This window comes from Xenopus laevis, chromosome 7L (genome assembly GCF_017654675.1).
Source record: "Xenopus laevis strain J_2021 chromosome 7L, Xenopus_laevis_v10.1, whole genome shotgun sequence".
Classification (NCBI taxonomy): Eukaryota; Metazoa; Chordata; class Amphibia; order Anura; family Pipidae; genus Xenopus; species Xenopus laevis.
In genome coordinates this window covers 52,448,722-52,471,758 of record NC_054383.1, presented here as the reverse complement: position 1 = coordinate 52,471,758, position 23,037 = coordinate 52,448,722, and the positions used below count along the sequence as shown (strand labels likewise).

The following is a 23,037-nucleotide window of genomic DNA, read 5'->3' as shown; positions in this document are numbered from 1 at the left end:
ACTCAGGACAAAGGGCCATAGCTGCGCTAGATGAAACAAAGGCTTTCGATGCGGTCGAATGGGCATACCTTTGGAGGGTTTTGAAGACCTTTGGGATCGATCCTCATTTTATTTCACTAGTCCAGTTGCTTTATGCCTCACCTACCACCTCTCTGAGAGTCAACTTCTCTTTGACTGAGAGCTTTACATTGGCCAGAGGTACGAGACAGGGGGGCCCGCTTTCCCCATTGCTCTTTGCCTTGGCAATAGATCCACTGGGTTTAGCGGTTCACCAGAATCCACGGATAAAAGGGCTTCAAGTGCAGGACAGGGAAGAAAAAATACAGATGTATGCAAATGACACTTTTGGTGTACCTAGGAGACCGCACTTCTAGACTTAACCAGTATTTTTGGAGGTATTTCGAGTCTAAAAACTAACCCAAATAAATCTACTCTCTTCCCCATTGACACAGCAGCCTACAACGGTAGTAGGTCAGGCAGGGCCGGATTTGCAAAGTGGGTGCCCCTAGGCCCACTGCCGTTCGTTGCCCCCTGTCCCCTCCCCTTTCATCATCTGGACTGGAGTAATGGGGATTGGTGCACGGAAAAATTAAAAAAATTATTGTAGCTCCAGCACATCCCCAGTGTTTTTGAACCAATGTGGGTGTGGTTCGGCAGTATGCCGTCCCCCTAAAATCCTGCCGCCCTAGGCCCGGGCCTAGGTGGCCTTTCCACAAATCCGGGCCTGAGGTCAGGCATCCTGTAACTAACAGCCTGCCAGTTTACCTATCTGGGGGTTAAAGTGGCTCTGCCGGTCACCACATATTATGAACTTAACATAGCCCCACTTCTACAATGGGTTCAAACTAAATTTCAAATATGGAAACAGCTAACGCTAGGTCCTACGGGCCGTATACAAACCATTGAATGATTATTGCACCAAAATGTCTTTATTTACTATGGCATACCCCCGTTTAAAATACCAAACTGGTTCTTCTCCAACTTAGCCTCTCTATTCAGGCAATTAATATGGGGTCACTCTAGGAGTCGTTTATCCTTAGCAACACTATGTTGACCGAAAGATGAGGGGGGGAATGGCGGTGCCAGATATGCATTTGTACTACATAGCTGCACAGCTGTCACAGCTATGGTCACTGAAGCAGGCAGGTCTGACAGAGGCTGTATACCAACTGTGGCAATCAATAACCCATAATGAATTACCACCATTCTATGTCCTAGCGGCTAAAGATCCTAAGAAACGTAAGCCTCCTAATAACCCTATACTAACTTTGCAAAGTAGTGTTCTTAATATGGTTCATCACCTTTCTAACCCGGTGGGATTAGACCCCTGACACCACTATGGTACAATGCTAGGCTAGCCCCTCTGGATAGGGTAAACCCACCTTAGGCCTGGCTGGATGCAGGGGTCTATTCTTTGGACAAGTTTGGGATGAACAAGGAATGGTTTTGTTTGCTAATCTTATAGAAATATTTGCTATCCCCCCTGCGCAATGGCTGATATATCATAAGGTGAGAGGTTCAGTGAGGAAGGCGCTTAAGGCCTGTGATTTTCACCTGTCCTACAAAGCTTTACAAAACACTAATTTACTAAAAGTCCCACTGAAATCTAGAGAGGGTTGGGAGTCTGATCTGAGGCCTTTCTCAGATGAGCAGTGGCATCAGGTACTCCAAACACCCCTACTGATCTCCCCCATCTACAAATATAGAATTTTGCAGCTTTACCTAATGCTTAGGGCGTACTACTCACGATCATTGTGGCATAAGCTAAATCCAGAAATGCCATCCATCTGCTTGAGGTGTGGAGGAGGGAAAAATACTTCATACCTTATGGTCATGCCCCAAAATACAACCCTATTGGGTGAACATACAGGCTCGTATTACTAAGTTGTTGGGGTTTGAGATACCATTGGACCCCCAATGGTTCTTACTAGGTATGGATATCCCAACCCCGCTTACCTGCCCAGCTTAACTGATGCTTCATAAATTACTCTTCCTGGCCCGCAAGATTATTACGCAGAACTGGAAAGCGTCTGATCCCCCCACATACCAAGTTTGGCTAAAGGCGGTCCAGGACTTTGAGAGGATCTAATAGCGAGGCGGAAAGGCTCCTCTAACTAAAATGAAAGTATGGCAGTTGTGGATTTTGGAAAACGAATGAGTGCTCAATGGCTGCTCTCCCCTGTAAATACTGAGATGGGGACTGCTAGGGTGGGTAATCCTGGCTCCTGGTCATAAATTGATGCCGTGTGTTACGAATAGGGTCACGTGTACGCAAAGGTTAACTACGCCTTACTGAACAAAGTAAAATCAGCTGCTGGGTAGATTGAATTTATGCATAGACAGAAATAACATACTTATACAGGATTCAAAAAACTTGTCGTTTATCATGTAAACAATGGATTTACTTGAATAGTTGTATTTATTCTGATACATTACTGCTTTGAACCTTTTGAATATGTGTGAATGCCAATCTGCGCATTGGCGAATTGTTTAATAATGCTGATATATTCACTGTCATGTATCTTGATTTCAATAAACCTCACTTGAACCAAAAAAAAAATGTGATGAAAAAATGGTTCCAAAAAATCAAAGTCCTTTAGTGAAGCGATACCAAACTAACCAAAGTCCATAAATTTACCTAATATATAAGATAGGCAAAAATTAACATACAAAATACAAAAAGTGTAAAAAAGTATAAAAAAGTATAAAAATAGAAATATTCTGCAGTAAGCAAATCTTACCCTACAAGATGATGGGAAAGGGCGTTCAATACCTGTCCCTGTCATATATTGAGGAATATTATCTGTAAAAGAAGAAATAACAAGCCAAGTTGTACTCCTCATTTAAACCCTTAGGCTGCCTGGACTGTAAGAGCCAAATCCAATAGCATTCTCTTTGGTGCAACAGCATTTTAATATCATGCCCATGTCTAGTAACCACCCGCTCTAGTATCTGCCAGCACAGTTGCGCCACCCGATGGCCGTGGGCAAAAAAGTGTCTTGCTAAAAGCATTACTTTCTTCTCTTTTTTCTCCTTTATCTCACCTTCCCTCTTTCCTTAAGCAGGTCTTGGTAAACTGGTTGCAGGTTTATAATTTCTTATTATCGATTTATGTTCATTCAGACGGATTTTGATAGGTCTCGTGGTTTGGCCTACATAGGCCATCCCACATGGGCATTTTATGCAATATATTACATTAGAGGTGTCACATGTAAAGTAACCTTTCATCCTATGTAAATTTGGACATTTATTTCAGTTACCACCCCTCTTTTCATATAGAAGGGGAAGAAATATAGGTGACTTAATCAAACCTAAACCAAAATGTAAAGCGGATGTTCATCATTCAGTTAAATCTAATGGCACTTTCCCAGGAGATGTGGTAATGCACCCTTCACTGGGTACTAAACATATTTATTTACATGTGACACCTCTAATGTAATATATTGTATAAAATGCCAATGTGGGATGACCTATGTAGGCCAAACCACGAGACCTATCAAAATCTGTCTGAATGAACATAAATCGATAATAAGAAATGACAAACCTGCAATCAGTTTACCAAGACCTGCTGAAGGTAAAAGCGAAGATGAGATAAAGGAGAAAAAAGAAAAAAAAGAGAGGAAAGAAATGCTTTTCGCAAGACACTTTTTTGCCCACGGCCATCAGGTGGCAAAACTGCGCAACTGTGCAACTGTGCTGGCAGATACTAGAGCGGGTGGTTACTAGACATGGGCATGATATTTAAAAGCTGTTGCACCAAAGAGAATGTTATTGGATTTGACTCTTACAATCCAGGCAGCCTAAGGGTTTAAATGAGGAGTACAACTTGACTTGTTTCATATAAGTAAACTTGTTATTTCTTCTTTTACAGATAATATTCCTCAATATATGACAGGGAAGCCCTTTCCCATCATCTTGTAGGGTAAGATTTGCTAACCGCACAATATTTTTTTTTTATACTTTTTTACACTTTTTGAATTTTGTGTGCTAATTTTTGCCTATCTTATATATTAGGTAAATTTGTGGACTTTGGTTAGATTGCTATCGCTTCACTAAAGGACATTGATTTTTTGGAACCATTTTTTCATCACTTTTTTGTGTATTTTTATCAATCATTGTAAATGTATGACTTTATAATTGCACTAATCATTGCGAGTGTATGGCTATATATGCTTGATCTCACTAATTACCGTAGGCTTGACAAAGGGGCGTGACCCCGAAACGTTGCTCACTTCCGCAATAAACATGCAAGGGGTTCCTTGCTTGCAGCAGCCTGTGTGCCTTGGATAATTTTTTGCCTGAACATTGTTGTGAGGTGGCCGAACCTCTAACATAGAGCACCAGATATCGCATAATATATTTTGGGTGTGCGAGAGCCAGCTGTATCATTTAAACAGTGCCATAGGAACCATGTTGGCAACACCTGCCAGGTACAGGTTTTGTAAAAATGCTTTTAAGAGGGGCTTGGATGATTTCTTGGACAGACAATTTCAAAGGCTATAGTTAGTATACAGTAGATGTGGGTATTGTGGTAGAGTGACCAAAACAATGTGGGAAAATGTGTGTTTTACCTTTAAGTTCTCCTTAGTGGGAGAGGTAGGCACCAAGAAGGGTGTTCATAAAGAGAGAATAGGTTCTCTCATTAAAGGTTTTGGCAGCCAGATTCTGGAAGCTGGAGTATTCTGGAAAGAACAGGCAAGCCAGGTTCTCCGATCCAGAAGTCCAGCTCATGGATTAGAGCTCACCTTCCACAGGAAGGCTGTCCTGTGGAAAGGTATTTAGTTCTAGTGAGGCTGTTAGGAAGGTCTCTCAGAGCAGGACACAGAGCAGGAAGGACACCTGCCTGTGTAAGGAACTCCCAGAGGGGCTGGGGGTGCCATTTGCTACTACAAGGTGCAGAGAGAGGAGAACAAGTGACAGAGGGTCTGTCTGTCTGTCTGAGGAAAGCCAGGAGGCTGAGCAATTCCCCCAGAAGATTTGTGAGTACAGGGGTGACCCCTACTTATGTGTTTGCTTACTGGTAGTCCACAAGGGGCCCAGTTTAGTAAGGGAACTCTTCATGTGTAAAGGTAGCGCCCAGTGGGCAGGATTTATTTTTATTATTTGTTTTGTATCCTGAAATGGTCACCCCTGTGTGTAAATAAACTGCCTTAAAGAGAAGAGAAGTGTCTGTCGTGGATCCCGCAGCTTACATATGGTGGAGGCATGCAAAGGGCAGAAGTTTGTTAGTACAGCAAACTTTGAAAATTTAAAGTGACAGACACCATCTTAAAGGCGAGGTTAAAGGTTCACCAAAAACAGTGAAGTTGGGAAACCGTGTACCGTGAGTTTAAAGTACCCATATTGTGTGTTGCAGTTGCTGTGGACTGTGTAAAGTGAACTTGGGCTAAAACAAGTGTTGAAACTCCTGGCAAAAGTGTGTTTGAATCATTGCTCTGTGGTTCAGAAGCTGCTGCTGAAAGTCTGCTCACAGGTGCAGCTTAATTAAAGTGGCTAATTGATTCAGCTTGTATATGCAGTGTTCACAGTGCAGAAATGGGCAAGAAAAGCAGAAAAGGTTCTGTGAAAGCAAAGTGTTTGCTGAATGTGTGTCCTAAACAAAAGGAAAGTTTGGGAAATCAAAGTTATGCTGCTGGAAAATGTTTACCACAAAATAATATGAATTGTGTGCCTAACCTTAAAAATGCTGTTGGTGTTAAACAAACATGGGGCATAGACTGTGCATTGCTTGGAGATGGCAATAAATGTGATTCATACAGAATTGGTGAAAATTGTGCAGCTAAAGTGGGTAGTTCACAGCCCAAGGAAATTAACACTAAAGCAAACTTTCAGGTGCAGCAATGGTTAAATAGAGTAAAAACTGACAATGAGAGTCAGAAGCTGCAGTGCCTTACTGAAATGGTTCAGTGGTTACAAGAAGGGACTGCAAAGTATTTACCAGAGTTTCCAATAAAGAGTGTTGTGTCTGCACTTATAAAACTGCTGGGAATGAAACATAATTATGATATGATGAACTTTGCCTGCCAAGCATTAAAATGTGTTTTGGAAAAGTTTCCTGTCTCTTCTGAAGTAGTAGTTGATGCAGTTCCCATATTACTGGAAGAGGTAAAATGTGTAAGAAACTTGGATGTGGTAGAACAAGCTTTTGCTATCCTTGAGATTATGTCTCATACACATGGCAGGGCCATATTACAGACTGGTGAACTGGGTGACTGTTTCTATGACTTAGAGTCCTTCAGCATCCAAGCACAGAGAAATGCTCTAGCCATGGCTGCCAAATGTTTACAGGAAATTCAGCCCAGTGAGTTTCATTGCATTGATAGAGCTTTTCCAGAGTTGTCACAAAGGTTAAGCCATCCTGACAAGGAGTCAACAGAAAGCATACTCCTGTGTTTCATGCACCTCACCAATAACTTTAAGTTTAACCAAGTGCTTTTGGAAAAAGTGTTGTGCCCTGAACTGGTAACCTACATCTTGCAATGTGATGGCAAGGGGAACAAGATGGTGGCATCCCTACTCCCACTGATAACGGTATTGACAAATCGTGAGAGTGAATCTGTGGTGGGGAGTGTGCCAGTTATAGAGCAGGAATTTGCTGTAGCCTCTCGGGAGGTTGGTGCTTCTACTGCATACAAAGCAAAAGAGGTAAAATCTGCAGCTGGAGTGCCCACAAAAGTTGTGGCAAAAGAGGCTGAAAGGAGCGATCAGCCTGAGCAAGTAAAATACATTGAAAAGTTGAAAATGATGTATGCTGAACTGGCCAAGGCTTTTAAAGAGAAAGAAAGCCAGCTTGAACAGTGCCAAAGAGAGGGAGTGACACTTAAAGAAGTGCACTCTGTAAAGGTCCTTGATCTGGAAAGAGAAACCCAGTCTCTAAAGGGGAGCCTTGCTTCAGAGATTGGGAATAATGCCCTGGAGTCAGAGGGTAAAAGTAAAGTCATAACTGTGTTACAGAAGGAGGTCACTGACCTGACAAAGAAGCTTGCTGAGGCCTCAAACCTTCACAGAGAGATGGCTGTGAGAGAGCAAAAGTGTACGGAATTAGCCCAGGCAAATGCAGCACTGCACACACATGTAGTAAATTTGCAAAGGCAATGTACAGAATTGACTGATGCCAAGGACTTATTGGCTGAAGGCGAAAAGAGTCTGCAAGAACAGTTGAGAAGAGACACTGCAGAAATAGCAACATTGAAGTTAATGTTGGATGACCTTTCCAAGTCACACGGGCTGCTGGAGAAACAGCTGTGTGATATGAAAGCCTAGAAAGCAGATCTGGAGAGTTGCATACAAGCAAAGGCCAGAGCTATGGAGCAGCTTCAGGCCCAACTAACAGCCACTCAATCAGAAGGAAAGTCTCTGAAGGATCAGAACTTTGAGTTTAAAGCTGAGAGAGATTCTCTGCAGCAAAGACTTTGCATGTTACAGGATCAGGTGTTTCATGAGACACAACACCAAATCACATTACTCCAACAGAGGGAGTGTTTACAACTTAAAGTCTGTAAGAAGGATGTAGAGATTCAGTTGTTAAATGAGCAGTTCCTGCAGAACAAGTTAAAAGATACCAATGCCTTTTTGGAGAATCGGAAACCTGAAAGGGGAGTTAACCATGAGCTGAAAGTAGTTGTAAGCTTTACTGACCAACTGCAAGGGAGTGCAGTTGCACAATGTCCTAAGCTTAAAGAAGCAGGTGTACGTAATTGTAAAGCTTCACATTCTGGTGAGCCAACAAAGTTATCTGGAGATGGGTCAAGTACATACAAGGAAAAGTGCTTTGATGTTGAGCTCACAGGAGTGAAAATACCACAAAGTACAATACTAAGAGACTTTGGGACAGAAAGCCCAGTTTGTCATCTGGAGTCACTCAATACTCCTATGGATTCTGATGACCATTGTACTGGTGCGGTTGGACAGACCAGAGATGCTTCAGAGACCTCAGAGAAAGGTTTACTGTGTTGTGACCCAGAAAGGGAAGTGTTTTCCAATCTAAGAGTTAAGCATAGTGGGGAAACTAACAATGAACTTTCTGAGGTTAAAGATCCAGATGGAATGACAAACAACTATCACAAGAACATTGAAATACATGCCAAACGTACTGCAAAGGAACAGTTTAGAGACTGTAGTTGTAATGTTTTGTTGTCTAACAAATTTTCTTTGCAGGTTTCAGATCCAGTTGTGTTGCAACAAAAATGTATGATTAATGTGATGCCAATGATGTTACTGAAAGGAGACTTTAAATTACTGTGGGGGTCACTAAGTAAGAAAAATGTACCCCTAGGACAGGTATCCCAAGTGGTAGGGATTTCAACAGAGTATTTGGAGCCAATAAGTCAAACTGAAAATGCTGAAGAGAAAGGGGTAAGTAAAAAGGTTTTGATTTCCCGTTCCACTTTACATGAGACAAAATGTGTGGAGCTAAACTCAAAAGTTCAGAAAACCCCCACGATGGTCAAGTCCCTAGAGCCAGAGAGCAATGGGATGGCTTATTGTGCTCACCCCTACGGGCTGAAGCAGAGGGGGAGGATATGTGGTAGAGTGACCAAAACAATGTGGGAAAATGTGTGTTTTACCTTTAAGTTCTCCTTAGTGGGAGAGGTAGGCACCAAGAAGGGTGTTCATAAAGAGAGAATAGGTTCTCTCATTAAAGGTTTTGGCAGCCAGATTCTGGAAGCTGGAGTATTCTGGAAAGAACAGGCAAGCCAGGTACTCCGATCCAGAAGTCCAGCTCATGGATTAGAGCTCACCTTCCACAGGAAGGCTGTCCTGTGGAAAGGTATTTAGTTCTAGTGAGGCTGTTAGGAAGGTCTCTCAGAGCAGGACACGGAGCAGGAAGGACACCTGCCTGTGTAAGGAACTCACAGAGGGGCTGGGGGTACCATTTGCTACTACAAGGTGCAGAGAGAGGAGACCAAGTGACAGAGGGTCTGTCTGACTGACTGAGGAAAGCCAGGAGGCTGAGCAATTCCCCCAGAAGATTTGTGAGTACAGGGGTGACCCCTACTTATGTGTTTGCTTACTGGTAGTCCACAAGGGGCCCAGTTTAGTAAGGGAACTCTTCATGTGTAAAGGTAGCGCCCAGTGGGCAGGATTTATTTTTATTATTTGTTTTGTATCCTGAAATGGTCACCCCTGTGTGTAAATAAACTGCCTTAAAGAGAAGAGAAGTGTCTGTCGTGGATCCCGCAGTTTACAGTATATATAATTTGTGAGGGTATTCAGGGGTGTGTGTTTGGATGCTCGGTTTGAAGGGGTTGAACTTGATGGACTTTTTTCAACCCATGTAACGTTCATCTTATGTTGATCAGTATGTATACCACAGATCATAGCTTCTACAGAATCTGCACATCGGGACCTGCCTGGCTTGGACTATATTTCTTGTTTTCCAGCAAAGACAAAGCAGATTGAGTGTTAACAGTAACGTAACTGGAGGGCCCTGGTGCGGGACGTGCAGCCGGGGCCCCGCCCCCCTCCATACCAGAAATCGGCAGTGCGTGAGCTGCCGGGGGGCCCTGAGGCCCAATTGCACCCCCTGCTCCCCCAGTAGTTCCACCACTGAGTATTAATGCAGCAACATGCAGTCTGCAAACACTTCAAGGGCCTCTTTTATAAATATAAAGGAACCATGTGCCTGCCATTTTTCTAGGAATGAAGATGTTAATAATTTTTTTAAGTAACTGTAAAGATGGATGAGAGTTTGCTTTAGCCCCTTCTCACTCTCACCCCCACTAACTTCCTGCACATGTTAAATTACATTAACACAGTGATCAAAGGCAAAAACACCATGTCTATATTTAGGTTTTCACCTTTAAGAAGTGAGAACACAAGAATAAATTGTCACAATCGTCTCTCCTCTATATGCTCAGTAGCAGCTGTCAAATTTGCTTATCATCTCTCCAGCTGTGTGTTTGGCTTCTCGGCTTCTCTCCATCACACCCTCATCCAATTAACAGCTTGTTTTTAAGATTTAATGAGAGACCAAATTAAAGTCACCAATGAATATCATGGCATTTGTTCATGTAGTACAGCAAGCATTTATAAAATCATTTCTTTCAATATCCCCTTGTGGGCAGACATTCAATTAAAGTTATTTATTATATTTATGAAAGGACTGATTTCATCTGAGGTTGGATTTTGTATTATTTCATTTATAAACGGAATGCTCTGATATGCCAATTTTCTTCCTGAAGTAAAGTTTATACCCAATTTCATTTTACTTCTTCAGTTTTAAGTATGTAAATGATCTCTAATTCTTTCTGTACTGACTTCCTCTTTTTCTTAAAAATAACACTTTAAATTCTTGCATTTTGTCTTCCCTTTTTAAGTGTTTTTATGGTTTGTTTAAGTCATATCATACATTGTTAAATGTTTGTTTCTATAATGACTATATAATAATTTCCAGACACTCAGATGCTCTAATGGTCCTTTTTATGAGGCACTGGCAAACACATAAATTACCACTGGCTGGATTATATACTAGCTACACCACTCTACGAGGCAAATTGTGGTGTAAATAGTGACAATGTAAACTTTTAATTATTTCTTGTTTTTTATGCAATCTTGTACATATTGCCTTTCTGCATTTTTAGTATAAAGATGTGTTTATCTTTTGATTATTTCTGCAATACAGTAGCTGCCTGTATGATACTACACATTCAGTTTTTAAAGGGGTTGTTACCTTTGGTTTTTGAGTTATTTAGCTTTTAATTCAACAGCTCTCCAGTTTGCAATCTGGTTACTAAGGTGCAAGTGACCCTAGCAACCATACATTGATTTGAAAGAGAGACTGAAATATGAATAGGAGAGGGGCTGAAGAGAAAGATGAGTAATAAAAAGCAGCAATAACAATAGCCTGTAGCCTTACAGCGCATTTGTTGTTTAGATGGGGTCTGGGACCCCTATTTGACAGGTGGAAAGAGTCATAAGAAGAAAGTAAATAATTAAAAAACTATAACAAAATAAAAAATGAATGCCAATTGAAAAGTTGTTTGAATTAGCCATTCTATAACATACTAAAGTTAACTTAAAGGTGAACCACCTCTTTAAAATAAAAAAATGTTTAAATGTTAAAATATTGTTACAACTTAACCATTAGATGAGGCGTAAGAGACAATGCCATATAGAACTAGTACTCCAACAAAAAACAAATATTCTTTTCTAAAAAAAAAGTTTTCAAAAAAGTTAAATAATTGTAAGTGTAGCTTATTTTTCATCATTACTGCTCAATCACTATAACATATATTATCATTTTGCAAATGTAGAAGTAAATAGGGACCATAACCTGAATTATATAGTTGTTATAGAAGTTATTAGTTCTGGATACATTAGCTCTCACGCTACCATTTACATTGTTCTAATTCTTCATAATGTGTACACTGTGACAACCTTATATAATTACTGCCTCAATGGATTTCTGACTTTTTTTCCTGACCATATGATAGGGTCCTACATTAACCCTCGTCTAACTTTCCTTTTTTATTCTTAAAAATAGGAAATCTGCTAATAATAATTTTAAGCACATGCCAGAACCTGACAGTGTTAAGAAGGTGTTAACGTGCTTCAGAAATTACAAATATCCTACCCAGACCACTGATATTTTCACTGGTTTCAGATCACTATCAGACCATTCTGACCGCTAAAATTTTATAAATGTGTTGTATTGTTCACAGTTCAATTTTTGGTTTCAAATTGCATGTTTTTCACCAAAAATTCCAGTGCCAAGCTGTACACTGTAGTCAATGTGTTACGAAGGGTACAATTGCGGGTATGGAGATTTGTGAATCTGGCATTAAAATTGTCAGAGTAGGAGTTATTATTAACTTATTAATAAATTGCCAACATATTCCGCATTAAACAATAAATACAATATTATATATTATACAACAAAATGTGTGTAGGCACTGAACATAGAGGTTTACATGCAAAGTAAACAATAACACATACAACCTAGAATAGTCTACAATTTGTGTCATTAATGCCATGGTGCGTTAAAATGGCATAAGTGTGTAATTTTGTTTAGCACAAGACTGTTGCACCTATTGATGTAGTTGATCCAGGGACTAGTCTGATTGTCATTTTGGAGTCAGGAAGGATTTTTTCCCTCTCTGAGGCAAATTGGAGAGACTTCCAATGGGGTTGTTTTGGCTTCCTCTGAATCAACTAGCAGTTAAGCAGGTTAAAATAGTGTTGAACTTTGACGTGTGTCTTTTTTTCAAGATAACATACTAACATACAACATAACATACTATGGAATGTAACCTGCCATGAAAACAGGGCAGGTTACTGAGATGAGGTGTTGAGGGTGGTGGTTTGTCTAGGGTTCTACAGAGTCAATAGTTGTAGTAGTTGTGCACACTTCATCAGAGCACAATGGACAGCTCCAATATAGCTTAACACAACTATATGGAAGTGTGAGCACACATTCAGTTGTGTTTGTAAATGAGAATTAATTTCTTCTTATTTTCTATAATTACTATTGATAAGCATGTACCTCAATATGAAGGACATTAAATTAACTTTACATGCTTGTTAAAATACTTGGAAGTAGGCTGTGTGACCTGGCTGATAGAGAGACGTTATCTCTGAACTATGAGTAACAGAATGCTTATCGTGTGGTGGTCCAGAGTCTGGGAGAGGCAATAGGGAAGTCAGGAAGACTACAATCTCATATTGCCATATAAAGACAAATACCCTGTTGACGTGAGCCATGAAAATCATGTAAATTATATCCTTATAAATGGTGCTAGGTGATGTCATAAAGTATAATCAGTTCTTAGTGTTATATTTTCACGACACACTGAAACTTATATTATAATAAATTTATGTACCTCATGTTGTAAAATATGAGGATATTAAACGCCACCTCAAAGTTTATATGACCTGTGTGTTGAGTTGCAAATTTATCATAGATAAAAACATAAAAATAATGTTAAAAAAATTATTTACTCACGGATCAGATCCTGGGCCATAAATTGAATACTTGATTTCTCCCCAAAGTCCTGAATCCAGGTCAGTGGCCTATGTTAGATAATTAAACTGAATTACAGCAATTATAGCATAGCATAACAGACATGTCACTGTAGATATGTCATACCCACTGGTACTGTTCTTATTTATGGGTGTATTGAAAAAAAACCAACTAAAAATATATCCATTAAATGAATTTAGCTATACATCCTATTAAATGAGATACCAAACATTGTTTTTTGGAGAATGACACCAGTTGTACTTGTGCTGCAAATAATTAAGTCTTCAAAGGAAATGAATAAGTTGCTCCTTGTTTCTAAGTGTGTAGTGAATCACGAAGTTCATTCAAATAAAACCATATTTATTTACGATTAAACATCATGTGAAAAGGCATTTTAATTTTGAATAGTTTAATATACTCCTTCAACATAACAACGTCTTTCTACAGCAACTCAATTTTACGGTTTGGCAGTTGCACAGTCTACTATTAATAATGACAATGCTATAAAGATTGTATTGCTCCAAGTTAAATATGTGACTTAACCTTGAGCAAGTTGTTTGCAGCATAAATATTAGAGTGAGTATTGTTTCTACTTGGTTTACTAAAGTCGCAGAAAGTTTGCCCAACAACACCACAGGCTGGCGCAGGTGAAAGAAGTGGCCATGCGGGACGATGGGAATTGGCTGAGGCGTCCAGCACCACAAAGCCGCCAGGTCAAGAGGATGAGATTCCTGCGAGTCTGTCCAGGGCTCGCAGAGCAAAGGCTCCCATGGGTCTCAGCCCCAGTCTGGTTGGAAGACGCAAAAGAGCGGGCAAACTCCATCTGCCTCCCCACATGCTGCTCCCCTGCCTCATGAAAGGTCCCAAAGACGCTGTGGCACAAGTCTGGTGGAAAGAACGGCTTCTCCCTCTGGCACCAGCTAATTGGGCCGAGTTGTGCAGGAGGACCCGCCCTTCCCTCCACTTCCCAAGGTGGTAGGAGTGTGCCCAGCAGGAGCAGGCGCTCCAGGAGCAGGCCCAGCAGGTGGATGGCACGTCCCGTTGCCAGGACCAGACCTGCATCTTCAACGAACACCATTCTGAGGACGGAGGAATTACGCACCGTTATGACGTTAAAGCCACACAGATGCCCCAGATCACAGCCCAAGGCACAGATCTGTCAGCTAAGACAGGGACCACAGCCCACCAGCCGACGCACAGCAACTTGCAGTGGACAGGAGCCCAGAATGCCCTTGTGGTCCACTAGAACCCTCTCACTCAGCTAACGGTTGTGAGTATATGTATGAGGCTGAGATTCCTGCGAGTCGGTCCAGGGCTCGCAGAGTGAAGGCTCCCACGCGTCTCAGCCCCAGTCCGGTTGGAGGACACAAAAGAGCAGGCAAATGGCGAATTCCGTCTGCCTCCCCGCATGCTGCTCCCCTGAAAGGTCCCAAAGACACTGCGGCAGAAGTCAGGTGGAAAGAATGGCATCTCCCTCTGGCTCCAGCGAATCGGCCGAGATGTGCAGTCGGACCCCCTTCCCTCCACTTCCCAAGGCGGCAGGAGTGTGCTCAGCAGGAGCGGGCGCTCCAGGAGCAGGCCCAGCAGGCGGATGGCACACCCCGTTGCCAGGACCCGACCTGCATCTTCAGATGACGAACGCCATTCTGAGGACGGAGGAGTTACGCGCTGTTATGACGTCACAGCGCAAGATGGCCACCGTAATGTGAGTTCCAACGTGCATTCCACTGTGGCTGTCACAGCCAATCCACAGAGATGCCCCAGATCGCAGCCCACGGTGCAGAAGACAGTGACCACAGCCCACCAGCCGGCAACACCAAGTTGCAGCGGACAGGAGCCCAGAATGCCCTTGTGGTCCACCAGAATCCTCCCACTCGGCTAACGGTTGTGAGTATATGTCCCATGCCTGGGGACCCAATAGGGGGGGAGGTGGTGAGAGCAATATGTGTAACATGCTGCAGCTGATTTTGGATAGATTAAAGGCTCAGCCCTTTCCTCGCAACCCACACCCCGGCAGCCGCTCACCACAAAAAAGGGTTATACTGGCTCTACAATGAGAGCCATTGTAGATGCTATTCATCCTGTCGTTTTCGACACAAATGCTGCTTTTGTGGAGGCATGAATCCCGTGGTCCGATGTTTTAAAAAGAAGGCAGGGACCACCAAGACAGCCCAGACTACTGCCCTAAAAGTCGATAACCCCGGTGAACGTCCAAAGGATGGAACCGTGGCTAAGACAGTATCCCAATGAGAGAGGGGCTTTGATTATCCATGACGGTTTTCTTAAGGGTTTTTGGATACCATTTGAACCTGGAAAGTACCGACTAATTCATCATTTGTCATTCCCCAAAGGGTCTTCTGTGAATGATGGGATTGACAATGATGAATCCAGGGTACAGTACACATCTTTTGACAGGGCTCTGGAGCTTGTCAGGGGGGCAGGCAGAGGAGCACTCATGGCTAAGTCCGATATTGAGTTGGCTTTTGACTTGTTGCTGGTTCACCCAGATTGTTTCCACCTCCTGGGCTCCGCTTTAGGCAGGTCTTACTTCGTAGACATGTCTCCCAATAGGGTGCTCGATATCCTGCTACTACTTTGAGTTATTTAGCACATTCCTGGAATGGTTCCTGGGGCACGAGTCAGGCTGCAAATCGCTACTGCATTATCTGGACGATTTTTTGTTTGTGGGCCCCGCTAATACTGAGCAATGCTCTACTTTATTGTATGCCTTCCGTGAGCTCATATGCCTTTATTTGTGTCTCGGTGGCGGAGGAAAAAACGGAGGGAACAGCAATGGTCATCACTTTCCTGGGTATACAAATTGACTCTGACAGGATGGTTTTCCAGCTTTCTAAGGATACGTTTGAAGTTCTTAGTTGCCTTATTGACAGGGCCATCACAGCCAAAATGGACATCAGATGTTTGATTATGTTTTGCTAGACAAGATTTACCACCTGTTTTCCCGATAAACATAAAACAAGCTATGATCACTGTAAGATCTTGGCTGTTGCATTTATCCAGAAAGCTTTAAAATATGGTATTACCACTTCCAGAATGTCCTGTCATAACAAATAATCCTCAGCTATTACATGATTGTTTTGCATTTTCTTAATAAACAGTACCTTGTACTTGATGTTACCTAAAATATCCATACATAACTCAATAAATCATATTGATGCCAAAACAGATGTTGAGGCAATTGTTACTATATATGTCAGATATAAATAAACATGTCTAGATCCCTAAAAATAAGCAGAATAAAAAAAATTAGAAATATTTCAACTTACAGTTGCAGCTACAACATTGGAGCCCCCTGGAGAATTCTCTGGAATCCTGGCAATATAATACTCTGAAGAGAACCTTGGGACATTGTCATTGATGTCCAGAAGATGGATGGTTATATCAGCAGTTGAGCTAAATTTTTCAGGAGTGTTCACTTCAATAGCAAGAAGCTACAGAGATATAAAGATATTTTATAGGGTTTAGTGTAGTAATGAATGCTTTCTTTAAATATTTATTTTTTACGATAACATTGCTGTATTAACCCTTTAAGCATCACAGATCATAGAATCTATGGTGTTTAACCAAAACATTTACACTGATCCTTTCTGATCAAGTCACACATGAATGAGACTCAGTGCCTGGCATTTAAACAGTTAACCAATATGCTGCACGATTTACTTACAAATATACTGTCATTTTGCTGAATAACGATTACTTGAGATATTATAATGTGCATATTAATCATTTGTCAGTTTAGTCAAAATGTGACACTTCACTGAACACAGGCCAGGAGAAGGGTAAGTCAAATTAGAGGCTAGGGTGCTTTATGAATGCAAAACAGTTTGGTTTTAAAAAAACAAGGCACAGTATTTAACCTTGCCCATAATGTCATGTTATCATGACATTTGATAATTTGAACAGGTTAACTTACATAGTAACATAGTTAGTTAGGTTGAAAAAAGATACACCTCCATCAAGTTCAACCTTTTTACTTTTTTTTTTAACCTGCCTGCCAGTTGATTCAGAGGAAGGCAAAAAACCCCATCTGAAGCCTCTCTAATTTGCCTCAGAGGGGGAAAAATTCCTTCCTGACTCCAAAATGGCAATCAGACTAGTCCCTGAATAAAATTGATTTGGGGCATCCTTGTTAAGACAACTATTTACTGTTAACTCTTTTTAACTTAACTCTTACCACCCTTTTATGTTGGAAGTTATAGAATATCTACAAAAATACAATCACTTTAAGCAATATTGTAAATAAATAATAAGAAAACATACTGTACCTTAAATGTAAACAAGTGAAATTTTTCATAATCTATTCCTGCAGAATTTTCCACAATAATTGTAACTTGGGCTTCGTTCAAAACAGTTTGTGGCACAACACGGAAAATGCCACCAGGCCCAACCAAGCGCAGATTAAATTTGGCATTTGCACCCTGTAAATATGTTAAACAGGAATATTTATCAAAATAATAACTTAGGTGACGTTCTTGAAATTGCATCAAAAGAGTTATGTTAAACTAATTTTATAACTAAATACTGTGTGATAAGTACCCCATTTCCCTCGTTGCAAATTCAGGGTATCGGAGTTCGCAGATGCCATCTTCTTCTCTTCAGTAAACTTCGGATCATCTTCAGGCGTTCAGCAATTTCCGTGACTTTCAGAGCATGCGCAGTTGTAGCGGAACAGAAGATTGCTCCAACTGTGCATGCACCATTACGTTGCTCTCTTTCCGAAGATTACCGAAGAGAACAAGAAGGCGCCCGTGAACTCCAATGCCCTGAATCTGCACCGAGGAGTAAGTAAAGAGTTAGAGGCATTTACCAAAGGTACCACCTATGCAGGGAGGGAACAGGGGTATCGGAGTAGGGGTTTTTATTAGCAAGGGTTTGGTTCTCCTTTAAATCCATAGGTCTCCTCCTCCCTTGTGGATAACACAGCAACCCCCAGCACATGATTAAACACCTTAGGGGCCCCTAACAATAATTTTTAAATGCTAACAAACCCCCAGAATAAATACCAGGCTTATGTTCCACAGGCAGAGCAGGGCACACACGGAGATCATAGGGCAGGCAGAGTATGGCACACCCAGGAAGCACAGGGAAGGGAAGGCAGAACAGAGCAGGAGACAGGGAAACCACTCAGCACCATTCTAATATGTACTACATACAGTGACACTGTACTAGTTCCCCAACAGAATTTTGTATGAGGTGTTAACAGGTAAACTGGGTCTCAGGTGTGAACAGTACACAGTTTTAGGGTGTGAACAATAGAGGCGTTACAAGTGTGAACAATGCAGGGGGATAACACATGTGAACAATGCAGGGGATGACATTTGGAATTTGAGGTTTAAACAATGCAGGGGCCAGTTAATCGCTGTAGTAGTACCTTTTAAATCTTACACATTTTAAGCAGACACAGGCAGACTTTCATATGGGGGGCCACACAAGGGGGCCGTGGGCCACCAGCTGGGCAGCCCTGCTCTAAAGCATATGTGTTAGTACCGAAATCTTGACATTTCTGAAATCCAGCATCTGCTATGCTCTGCTTCTTTTAAAAATAATTTTAAAATTTAGTTTCATACATGTTCCAAATATGTAGCCCTTATTTTAGTTGTATTTTGAGTTGTACAAACCTGATCAGAATCATTGACAGTAATTTTTAGACCTCTTAGTATCTCTCCTTCTGGTGGATGTTCATACATTGTAAGTTCAAATCTGTTTTGGGGCCCATTTTCCCCATAGAATGTTGGAGGGTGGTTATTAAGATCTACAACTCTAACAGTTGCAACAGTGAAGGCATGAGCTACTTTATCCCCTTCAGGTGTAATTTCTGATACCTGCAAATAAATAATTAAATAAAAGGTATATTACATGAAAGCAGTTACAAGTTACCCCAACTGTGAAATACTGTTCTGAAGACTGTGTGTTTGGATTAGTATCTTTGGCAATAAGAAAAATGTAGATTTATTGGACTGTCAAACAGATCTGAGTAATGTCAGAGTGATATACAGTTTATATAAATACATAACCAACCAAGCCAACCCTAGCTACTCTTGTCAAAAGCCCACATTTTGGTAGTCTAGGATATGGTACATTACTTATAAAATAAGATTTAAAGATCATCCTTTTTAACAGGAATTGTTTCAAATATCAAAAATGGATTTTATAGAACAAAAGCAATACCCTTTTTTAAGTTTTTTTCAGGGGGACCAGAAAAAAATGGTTTAAAATTAGGGAAAATGTTAAATCATGGAAATGCATTATAGATTAAATATTGGCGGGGCCACAAAAACTGGTGTAAAATGAGACAACACATAAAAACAGGGTAAGTAAAATTGAGGGTCCACTGTATCCGTATAACTAATCCTTTACATGGTTATTTTTAAAAATCCCATTCATTAAAGGTACTTGTGTCAAAAGGTGTTCCTTGCACCTTTGCATATTTGCGCTTCTGTTCCCCTGCCTTTGAATCTCTTCCAAATCAAGCACAGTTGTGCCTATTGACAGTGAGAACCTTGGAACTAGGGTTCTCATAGCAGCCTGCATCAATAGAGACACAGTTACACCAAAGATTTTTTGTCTAATTTGGAAGTGTAACTATAAGTGCAACACACCTGCAGCAATTACATCAAGCACATCTGCCCTGGTGACTGCAATTATGCTAAAATCATGTAAAAAATGCTGCATTGTGGGTAGAGAACACGGTGGCTGTACTAGAAACTGCACTTGGCCCACTACTGAGTGGTAAGTAAATATCCCTAAAGATAAGGAGGAGACAGGAAAAATGCAGAACTATAGATTATAAAGCATTGCTCCTGTTTCCTCTTTAACTATGCCTTTATTACTGAATTCACCTTGAGTGGGAATGTTTAGAGAAAATAGCAGAAGAATTTTTCCTCATTTGGTCCCAATCAAGAGCAGGGCCAGAATTAGAGGCAAAAGGGGCATCTGCCTTAGGGTGCAAGTGCCCTCCCTAACAGTGGCGCCAAGACCTCTTCTGCCTACTACTAATTCCATCCCTTACAAAGTAAGAAGAGTTTATTGGCATATTTAGTCTGTTATATTTAATGTATGATTATTACTGTACTGTTTTATTGTTACTATTGATAAATAACTCACAACTGCAGATGCCACTGACATTCATAAATTGGCCATGATCTACTGGTTTAAACCATCTCATAAAGAGAAAAACTCCACTGCTGGCCACATCTCCTGGGTACTTACACATAAAAAGCCACCTGAGAGAGGAGTGCTTAAGGGGGAAGGGTACAATTTCATTTATAAAATGAGCTAGATGTTACATCATAGATGAGATGGTGAATATTGCACAATAAGGGTGGTTATGCATAGAAATTGGCTGTTATTGGCGCTAAATAAATTACTCACCTATAAGAGTGAGAGGTGTTTTAAACTTCTTTTCAGATTATATTTGTCATGTTGGCCTTAGTAGGTTTTCTAGATGTGATTAGATGTGTTTTTTTCTTTTTTGAAGTCTATAAAGAATTTTGTAATTTTGTGCATTTGTTGGTGGGCATAGCAACCGTTTGCTTGTCCACCAAACAGCAGCTTTGTGTAGACTGCTGTAATGTTTTGAGGATGATTAATTGTGGTAAGAAATAGTAATGATCTTCATGGACCATAATTCACTAATAAGAATGGTTTAATGAAGGACGGTTATATGAAACAAAATTACTTTTTATAATATCGTAAGTAGAAATTTGAATGTTGCGGGGGGATGAGGTCAACTTAGATTTTTTTATAAAGTGCCACATACACATTAGCTAAGTACTAAGTTCTGTTGATCCTGATGATTCACTGTGTATATAAGGGAGAACTAGTTAAAGAATAATATACAGAGAGTTGATAACAGCACTTCTAATTAGCCTAATTTTCTAGGGTTATGTATTAGGTCCATGTTTTATTGATTACAAGAGGAGAGCAATGTATTACCAAGGTAATTACTAGTGACAGAATTATGCAGAGCAGTTAACTTCGTTCAGAATGTATCATTATAGCAGTAAGATCTAGATACACTGGTGATATAGGCATTTTAGGTGCTGATCCAATTCAGTACAAATAAACACACTTACATACACATGGGATGTAAAAATATGCATGCTACATAGGACTAGTGATGGGCAAATTTATTTGCCAGGCGTGAATTCCCGCGATTCGCTGCTGGCGAATAAAATTGCAAAACTGCCGCGAAAATACACTGGCAAAAATTCGCCGGCCTCAAAAAAAATGTTTCTGTTTTCCGAATTTGGCGAGAAATTTGCTAATTTTTGGGCGAAACGGGACAAATTCGCCCATCACTACATAGGACAGGATAATCTTTGATGTAGAATAACTGAGTAGCTACAAATCCAGTACTAGACTAGCAATCAAGTATATCAAAACATCCAAGCACAGCTTGGAAATTCCAGATCGGTGTGTTCCAAGTCCAGCAACCACTCGGGCTCTTCACCGCCCGTATTAACAAACAGATTCAAAGATTGGATTGCTGTGTCCCTCAAAAACTGTAGTTTAATTGAGGGGGAAACAAAAACAGAAAAACGAAATAATATACAGTATAGTGCAGTATTCTCAACACCCTTGACACACCCTTGGGGGTCCGTTTATTAAAACACGGTAAAAATATGCACACAAAATATAGACAAATTTGTCGCCAAATATGTTTTTGCCAGTTTACTAACCTGCGGTAAATATAAATTTGCGAATTTTCTTGTACAAAAATATGTTTTCGCCAGTTATCGCATTCTGAAAATAACGATACGTACACATTAACGCCTGGTTTACTAAACAGCGAAATGTGCAAAAGACAAAATTTATGCAAGAATATTCGCCAAATTTTACCGCCACCTATGTAGTGATTTTAAAGGTTTTTTTTTCGCCAGAAAATTTTCAAGAGCCAGGAAATATCCTAAAATACTTTTTTTTTTTACCCATCATTATTTGCTGACAGGAGAGAAATCTGTAGCTATTGCTGACAGGATGTTTTGGCTTCTGCTTCTATCAGCAGCAGTTCCAGCTCAGAGGCGTATTATTGGCAGCGGGCATCCCAGTCCAAAGATTCGTCATCCTCTATGTTTTTTGGTTTCATTGTGATTGGCTACATTAAACTGTGCATTTATTTGAAGCAAAGAGATTAACTGGTATGATTTCTTGTTCATATGATTCTATTGGCAGAAGGGTTTATATGATGCATACATGTTTGGTGAACTTGCAGCACTGAGAGCATCGGCAAACGAGGGGAATGACAGGAGGCTCGCAGAGCAACCACTAGCAGGGGCTAGTGGAGTGGGGGGAGGAGAAGGGGCAGTGGAGGCTAATGAGGGAGGAAGGTTTGTGACAGTCAAGAGGGGAAGTAGGGGACAGAAGAGTAGGGGGGCTGGTCCAAAGTTTGTCCAAAACAGCAAATTCGCCGTTTTGGCTGAAGATGCTGGGGAGGAAAACTCTGAACTGGCGTGTATGGAGCAGGCTGACTCTCGGAGCACCCCGGGAGGCAGTGGCTCTAATACGGGTGGTGGGGGGAGTGCAAGGAAGGAAAGGCAGGTTCTAGTTATAGGGGATTCAATTATTAGAAAGGTGGATAGGGTAATCTGTCGCAAGGCCCCTACATGCCGAACAGTCTGCTGCTTGCCTGGTGCTAGGGTTCGGCATGTGGTGGAACGAGTGGACAGATTATTGGGAGGGGCTGGGGAAGACCCAGCGGTCTTGGTACACATAGGTACCAATGACAAAGTTAGAGGAGGTGGTGAAGTCCTCAAAAATGATTTTAAAAAACTAGGTGCAAAGCTGAGGGCGAGGACTTCCAAGGTAATTTTCTCAGAGATATTACCTTAGCCACGAGCAACACTAAGGAGACAGCGGGAGCGTAGGGAGAATAATGCGTGGCTGAAAGATTGGTGTAGGGAAGAGGGTTTTGGGTTTTTGGAGAACTGGGCTGATTTTTCAGTCGGCTACAGGCTCTTTGCTAGGGATGGGCTGCACCTCAATGATGATGGGGCAGCTGTTTTGGGAGAGAAGATGGCTAGAGGGTTGGAGGAGATTTTAAACTAGGTGTGGGG

At 41.1% G+C, this 23,037-nt stretch overlaps 1 protein-coding gene across 1 annotated transcript in view; it reads right to left on the bottom strand.

The window, feature by feature from the left end:
• cdhr1.L (cadherin related family member 1 L homeolog) overlaps positions 1–23,037 on the bottom strand; it is a 99,034-nt gene that overhangs the window by 7,322 nt on the left and 68,675 nt on the right. Inside the window, 4 exon segments of the mRNA NM_001172196.1 lie at positions 12,944–13,011; positions 16,249–16,413; positions 17,248–17,400; positions 18,601–18,804. Of these exon segments, the coding sequence (NP_001165667.1) occupies positions 12,944–13,011; positions 16,249–16,413; positions 17,248–17,400; positions 18,601–18,804 (590 nt within the window).